The 8,576-nt window shown below is 36.3% G+C and overlaps 1 protein-coding gene across 1 annotated transcript; it reads left to right on the top strand.

Moving 5' to 3' along the window:
* The first annotated feature begins 3,014 nt into the window (after positions 1-3,014).
* Positions 3,015-7,042, top strand: LOC138935004 (pancreatic lipase-related protein 2). The gene is given in 7 exon segments (XM_070299228.1): positions 3,015-3,186; positions 4,359-4,470; positions 4,875-5,023; positions 5,468-5,722; positions 6,055-6,246; positions 6,464-6,632; positions 6,840-7,042. Coding segments are annotated over 7 exon segments (1,164 nt in total). The 3' UTR covers positions 6,955-7,042.
* The last annotated feature ends 1,534 nt before the right edge of the window (positions 7,043-8,576 follow it).

Genomic DNA, 8,576 nt, shown 5'->3' with positions numbered 1-8,576 from the left:
AATTGTAAAAACGACGCGAAATTCTCGCGAAATTCGTACATGTTATTACATAATCATGGCAATTGAGATTATATGATCCATTTATTCCTTTTTTTGAAAATATTTTTAATTAGAAATATCTAGTTAGTCAAATTTTGATATTTATTTTATATATTATTTATATATATATATATATATATATGTTTTATTAAAAGCATCTGTTTTTTATCTTTTATTCTTTGCAATGTTGTTTATTCAATATTTTGAAACGGAGCGAGAATTTCACGCCGAGAATATAGAAAGTATTAATCAATAAGTGTTATCATACTAAGCTTTTGATGGCTTGATATTACGTATCAAGTGTAGATTAGTAAACTTTCTCATTGTTACTATTTCCGTTTGTGGGAAACTCTCATAGTTATATTCTCGATTATATTCTCGAGCGAGGATCCGAGAAGACTGTTTTGCGTCACGTGAAATATTTGTCATCGTTCTCTGTTGAAAAATGCGATTGCAGGGATAGCGCCATTAACCGAAAGAGATTGCGTTGCGATATATACGAATAATTGCATTGTGTAAATTGCCTTTTACAAATGCAATATTAATCGTCTGATTTTACTTTAAAAACTTCATTCTCGCGAAAAAGAGTTACTTCCGTCTTGTACTGACTATTGTTTTCTTTCAGTATGTCTTGCTGGTTAAGAAATACTGCGCGTTGAAGCTTAGCAGACAATAATATGATGTTAACTACGTATACTTATACAGACATTTGTTAAGAATTATCGATTTAATTAAGATTACGCGTGAATCAAAAGAATCTGCTCTTCCTACGCTGGAGCAAAATACAAATTCAGCGTCGATAGCAGATACATTTTTCGACGCGATTTCCATAAGAGTCGATTAAGAAATTAACGGAAATTTAATCGATTCTCAGTGATATTTTCGCTTGTTCGTCTAGAGGAAGCGAATTTTGACGCAAAAGATTTATGGAAATGGCGCAACTCAAATTTGGATGTTTAGAGAGACAAAAAGCTCTACCAGAGACAGCGTGTTTTTTTCCCCTCCTTATTGTAACTCACGAGAGAACGAAGTCGATTCTAATCGTCGACAGATATATTCTCGTCGTTTATGCAACTCTATATACTTTGTCCATTGTTATAATCTCGCCTCTTTACGAGAATAATATTATATATTCCGGAGATGTGTTTTCTAATAATCTTCCAAACGAGAGATGATTGTACACACAACAGTGCGAATACGACAAAAGAATCTATTTTGATCGTTTGTATTAGCCGGCTCGTTCTATACTGTACGTGTATTAGGAGGCATTTTATGTATCGCATTGTTAGAGATTATTGTTATCACACGCCGGTGCAGTCTGGTTTGTTACTGATTATCGCAACGCTAATTATTATGTAAAATATGTATGTAATACTGTAATTTTCAATGTATCATGTAATTAAAACGAGAGGCACACTCTGGCGGTAAATTGACAATAAATCGTAAGCCAATCTTTTCAAAACTCGTTCCACCTGGATCTTTGAGCGAAGCGCGTATTATTAACGGAAGATATAATAAATGCGACAATTATTACCAGAGATTCGCGATTTATTTTGTATATCGTGTCAGTCCCGAGGAAACCGATCGACCTACAAATCGTATTCGTAAAGAAGAAGAAATGCAAGTTGAAAAAAAGAAAAGACACAATCCGCGGACACAAAAACTGACATTATTATCGTAAACAAATCTCATTGATAATTATTGATCCTTGCTTAGCCTCGAAGCAATTAGGTATTAAACAGATATACTCTTGTTCGCATTTGCATCTTTTTTCAACTTATTACGTTATTATATTTACATATAGATGCCTGTGCATATATTTCTGCACGTCTCACCGTCGTAATGTTTATTTAACGAATTAAATATACACAATTGTACGTGTGATTAGTACTTTTTCTTATCTTTCCGTATATTATTATTCTAAAATATATGCATATTATTATGATGTCGAGCAGACGAAGACAAGTAGCTTGCGACAGTTGAAAGAGATAATACCGCGAGAGATCTCTCTCAATTTGTCATAAGCACAATAGTAATTTGTGTGCGACAGTCGTTAAATAGACGCTTCGAAATCATTTCTAATGTTGCATAATGCTTTGTTTATGGCAACGTACCATTTGGTAGTTATGCAGAGAGCATTTCCGCGAGGCACATACGCGAGAATTAACTCTAATAATATCCCGTGAAATTAATCTATTACGCACGCGGAAAGATGATTTCCTAATATGTCTGTAATCATTTGTGAAACATCCAAGGATTATGTAGACGCACAAATCACATTTCTGACAGAATCATGCGCTTTCGTAAAATGTGACAAAATTTTCGTTCCTTAAAAGAAATCGAATTTCTTTTTTCAAATAATGCTTTTCCACTTTAACATCTTAAAAAAAAAAAAAAAAAAATAGAGTCTAAAAAAATTCAAAATAATAAAATACATTGTATGTAATTGAGAATTTTAAGGATTAAAAGTTTTAGTTACGTAAAATTAAAAGTTTTTTTTTTTTTTTTTTAAACAAAGCTTAATCTGAATTACCGAAAACTTTCAAGTAAAAAAATTAAATGATTATATTTATTTAATTCATTATGAAATAAAATTATAAATTAAATTTCATTTAATAAGAAAGGATCCGCAGAGATACGTATGCGTAAAGGATGGGCGAGTCCTTGCTTTATCGCGACTACTACCAGGAGGATAAGATTAATCTATGTGTCGTATATCTCGTACGGCAAAAAGAATGTACGTATACACACGTGCGTATCGCGCGGCATAGGACGCTCGCGTGCGTACTCAGCGCGGTTCGTCGCACGCGTATGTCATATGCGTGCGTGCGTGCGTTTGCGCATCGCGCGCGGGATGCGAAGCGGGAGAGAAGCGGCCTGTAAGATATGGCCGTAAAAGCGTCGCCGTCGTGCGAGTTTTATTCCTCGTCACTTTCTAAATTCCCCCCGCGCGCACAAGCGATATATATCCCTCGATGACTTTGCATTTTGCAATCGTATACGCACGGCGGCAGGATTCGCATCCGTACGGTGATTTTTCGTGCCTGAATGTTATATGACAAATCGCGGGATCACCGCAGGAGATGGCGGTCAGTGTCGTGAGATACCACGCTCTCCTCGTGCTCTCTTGTGCTCTGCTGCAGTATCGTAAGTACCGGAGTAGTCGGTCGTCTCGTATACTCTCGATTGCCGCGATTCATTCATCTTCGATAAGTACGTTCGATTTCTGGAATGTCAATTTTTCGTGGGTGCGCGTTGTCGATTTTGCGGATGCCAATCTCTATCTAAGAGGGCGATCTAGGCATCTTACATAAAATAAGAGCTCCCTTTGCTCTCCCGTTTCCTTCCGCTGCCCGTTTTTGCCTGTATATTTCTACACAAAGTCAACGCACGTGGTAAGTCGGAAAATAAAAATGCTTTTTGTTACAAGTGCGATAAGGCATCTTGTTTGTCACTTTAAATTAGAGGTAAAAGACTTTTCTATTCCTGCTGTAAAAAAAGAGCTATGTTTCGAATAAGAATATTGTCAAACAGTTCCGGTTTACATCAATGTCCACTTAGTCTTAACTGCTTTTTTTATTCGACATCTATGCACTTTTTATTTTTTACATCTTTCGATTATTCTTCAAGTATATCTCGTAATTATAATTCTCCTCTATTTGTTATTAATTCTTATTGATTATTTATTAGCTTCTCAGAATTTGTACTATTTTAACATACATTTTATATCGTAAAAGACGTTTTGCACAACAGTGTGAAAATTAACATGGAAAGCAATTCCGCTTTTGTAATATAACTTTCTTCGAGACTGAAACTGTAGCATTCGCGATAACTTTTACTTTCGATGAGTTTGACTTTTACTTTAATTAAGTTTTATTTCACTGATGTGAGCAAAACAAACTCTGGTTCCTTGTTGAATTATCATAAAGTGCTACCCACGTGTATCGATCGTAAAAAAAAATCGTATCCAACATGAATCCTGAAGCTCATGATTAATTATCACATAAGGAAAGAATTATCCTCGCGTTAAAAAAAAAAACGATTCGATTAAAAATTAGCGAAAAGATGAAGGAATGTACGAGTACAATATTTTCCATCTCTCTAAGACTAAAGTTTCTTCATAGCATCGGCAATACTAACTAGAACGCGGACCTTCACCCACTTTCGTATAACGATCTAATTATTTCTAACCCACGAGACATGTAATTCAGATTATACGATTGATTGATTAACCGACGATTAAATGTAAGCGTCACTCGTATATTGAAAAACAAAAGGAAAAGAAGATTAAATCGATCGATCTATAATTATTTTTCCAGACAATGCATTGGCTCAGGACAAAACCCTTAAAGATCTCTTCAACAGCACGTCCTGCGCAAAACCACCTTACATCTGTCCACATCCGCAGATAGAGTTTTATTTGTACACCAGGTACCCCTTTTCTATTCTTTCAAGATTAAATTTTTATTTAACGAAAATTACGATTTAAATGTATAAATCAGATATTTTAAATCTTAAGATTGATCTTAAGATTAATTTAACATTTTAAACGCTCAAGTAAAGTATCGATTTTATCGATTGTTTCCAAGTTTCGAAAAGCAAAAAGACTCGTGACGAGGAAATAGTCAACGTTACTCTCGGTTTCAAGATCACGATCATTTCATTCTCTATTGAAAGTAACCTCCTTTTCAGACTCACCTTTCTCCGGCATCTATAGTATCGTCCAATGCTCTCACTATCGTCTCTATATTTACGTAGCGGACGTGAATTGCATCGGCGAAAAGTTGCATTCATACGAAGTATTATAATATACATACGTACCTCGTAAATTTCAGGGAAACGCAACAAAATCCGCTGCTATTAGACGTTCGAGATTTTAGTTCTCTCCGCAATTCCAAATTCAATAAAACCAATCCGACGAAGATCATTATTCACGGCTTCGGCGGTGGACGAAATTTAGCGCCCAGTACAGATTTACGAGATGGTAAGAACAGCCGTTTCCTCTAAATTCTTGTATATTTAAATCGTAGCTCATCTTCAAGCTTTTGCAACAAAAAATATTGTATTATTCATAATATAAAGAAAATAATTGTTTATGTATAATATAAAATTGTATAATATAAAATTAATGAATAATAGGATATGACTAAAAATGTATTAGGCATTTAAAAAAAAGATTCGTTTTCAAAAATGAATAATTGAAAAATCAATTTTTCATACATAAAATTTACAAGGGTACAATGTAATAAATCTTGTAGTTAGGGAACCGCGAAAATATTGTATATAAAATAAATGTCATCAATATCAATGATAACGATATCATTTATCTACATATTAAAACGTAGAAAATTAGAAACGTTAATGGAAAAACGCGGAAAACAACCATTCGATCAAAATAGCCAAAAGTACCATCACGATTCGATTTCAGCGTATTTCGCGCGAGGCGATTACAATATTATAATCGTGGATTACGGTTCGTTGGTACGCGAGCCCTGTCTCTCGCAGATCTCATGGGGCCCGGATTTCTGCTCCAAGTGCATCGCTCAGCTGGTGAAGTATCTGAGGGATCATCCGCGCGGCACGAAGGCGGAGAATGTACACGTGCTCGGATACAGCGTGGGCGCGCATATCGCTGGACTCATCGCAAATTATTTACCCAATGACAAACTCGGAAGAATTACGGGTAATTGCTCGTATGCAGCTCGATCAGCTGTCCCGCAATGTTTAAATCTCCTCTGGACTTAATACACGTTTTTCTTTTTATCAGTCTAAAGTCAGAGAGAATTTTTTTCCAAGGTGTCAATTCTTCCCAATTACTTTAAAGCCAAAAAATTGGATTTTGATTCTAAATTCTCGAAAATAATGTAACGAGCGAAATTAGAACAAAAATGCGTATCTTTTAATCGTACTTTCATATCTATTCATCTAAGATATTACGTCCGGAGAGAGAGTGTCTATAATTCATTATATAGCATCGACACTAATTCACGATTCGCGCCTGCTTTCTGTTTGCAGGCCTCGATCCCACGATATTTTTCTACATGAACGGCAACCGCTCGATGGATTTAGACGAAACGGATGCCCATTTTGTGGACGTGATCCATACAGCCGCGGGCATCCTAGGCCAGTGGGGGCCGACCGGCCACGCGGACTTTTACGTAAACGGTGGTTCGAGTCAGCCCGGATGCGCCACTTCTTCTATACTCCGTAAGTAACGAGCGAAAAAAAAAAAAAATCGATCACGGTGGGAAATACGAGAAAATTAAAAAAACATCTCGTTCTTTCTTTAATTAAAACAATGATATAATCGGGAAAGAATCCAAATCTCTCTCTCTCTCTCTCTCTCTCTGTTTCTTTTTTTCGCTCTCGCGCGTGCATGCATAAAATATCGATAATATGAATGGACCTTTCTTTATTCTCGTAGAAACGCTCTCGTGCGATCACACGAAGGTGACGCCGTATTACATAGAGTCAATCACGACGAAAAAGGGATTCTGGGCGGCACCCTGCGCAAATCTGTTCTCTTACCTGATCGGGTGGTGCAATCCCAAGAAAGAGGAGCACATCCTGATGGGGGAGGATACCCCTCATACGTAAGTAGCGCAGATTCGTATTTACGCCATGAAACTGCATGCTGTTGCTGCAATAGATTGATATATTTGATATTCCTGAAAATACATGTGTGTCAACAAATAAAAAAAAAAAAAAAAGAAAAAAAAATATTCAAGAAAAATAATAGAATATTCGCATTGACATCACACGAAAATATTCATGCGGGCGTTTATAAAAAAATTTGACAGAGCACGCGGCATCTTTTATCTGTCAACAAACGCACGCAAACCGTACGCCCGAGGACTGCCCGGAAAAAGCCAGCGACGGACAAATCGGAAGCAATCGTCCTCCCGCCAGTACTGAGTCTGTTGAAACAGCTGATCAACATAATTATAGAATAATATGTGTTGGACATGAATCAATCAAAGTTAAGTTATATATTGTATATGTGTGTGTGTGTATAGATATATGTTACTTTGATATATAAGTTTTATCTTTATACGTCGCACGCGATTTTTTATACATTTAATCGTTCGAAAGGATCTTGCCTTCTTTCTCTTTTTTTATCAAGTAACAGATATTCCGCCGATTGTATTATATATATTGCGCGAAAAGCGAGAAATTACGCGTCTCCTAGACCGCGTTTCGCGACATCCGATCGACCGGTACTTATAATAGACAGTTTCCTCATGCGGTCAATACTTTCACCGTGCTCTTCTCATTTACCGCGTTTTATATTTATTCAGTGGCGCATAATTTTTTTTTTAACGAGACGACGATGTATTTAACAGGCGGATCAACTTATCACTCAATCAATATCCGATCGTTTCAATGAAACATCGTGTATCATGGAGAAGAGTAAAAATCGGGATCAAATCGCACCGAGCAAAAGTTTTACGCAACGATGAACGGAGATTGTATCGAAAGTGGCACGAGTTTGTTTTGAGAATTCGTCCCTCATTAAAATTTATAACGTTATTTCATAATGGGAAATAAATTTTAGTTTCTGTTGTTAAAAACCGGGAGATTAATTTTTTCATCAATCATCTTTTGTTCCGGCGCAGAGTTACGCTTGCTCTGATCAGTCTCTAATCCCGTTTTACGTCATCATATCATATATCATTAATGATACGTAATTAATTAATTTTGTAACCTGTAATTGTAATCATAATTTAAATCTATAATTCAGGAAAGATACCTTTGACTCCCGTAAAAGAGATTTTTTTGTATAATATAGACACCGCTCGAAGGACCACGTGCAGATGCTTTATTCAATATCCACGATCCCACTTGTTGTCCTTGGTTTCAACAAATATCCTTATACGTAGGTGCGGCAACACCTCGCAACAACGGGCCCCTTGTTTTTTTTTATGTTAACAACAATATTTATTACATAATAATTATTACGAGATACGATAGTAACTTCTATGGATTTACAGTACACTGTGTCGCACTAAACCTTAATTATATATATATATATATAATATGCAATGTAATGATTACAAGATACATTCTCGTTTCAAGCCAGAGATTCCTCGATGACCTCTCGGCGATATTTTTTTTTCTTTTAGGTGGATATTTCGTGTATGTTTCTCCGGAAAGGCATGGCCCTTCCATGATCGCGATGCTCGGGACGTCGATCTGCACTCTTTCTCTCTCTCTCTCTCTCTCTCTCTCTCTTTTATACACATACATACTAGCACTCACACGTACGTACGTATATAGGCAAAGGTGCATCCGAGTTTTCGAGTGTCGGCCCTACAATCTCGAGATTCGACGCTCGACGCCCGACGAGCATAGCGTCCTCTCGAAGATTTCTCATGCTACGTGATCTCATATTAATTAGAAATTAAGTATCGTATATCTTATATTTTAGAGAACGTCAATTGGGGGAAATGTAAACTGTAAAAATGTAACGATCTTTCTCAGCTCATTCCGTATCGTCAAAATTTAATCTCATTGTCAGTGTAAGAGTCTCTTTCATG

The sequence above is a fragment of the Polyergus mexicanus genome, unplaced genomic scaffold, assembly GCF_030449975.1.
Source record: "Polyergus mexicanus isolate NDT 795.1 unplaced genomic scaffold, iyPolMexi1.0 SCAF_7, whole genome shotgun sequence".
NCBI classification, from domain to species: domain Eukaryota; kingdom Metazoa; phylum Arthropoda; class Insecta; order Hymenoptera; family Formicidae; genus Polyergus; species Polyergus mexicanus.
Note: the sequence above shows the minus strand (reverse complement) of the source record. Positions and strands in the feature narration are given on the sequence as shown.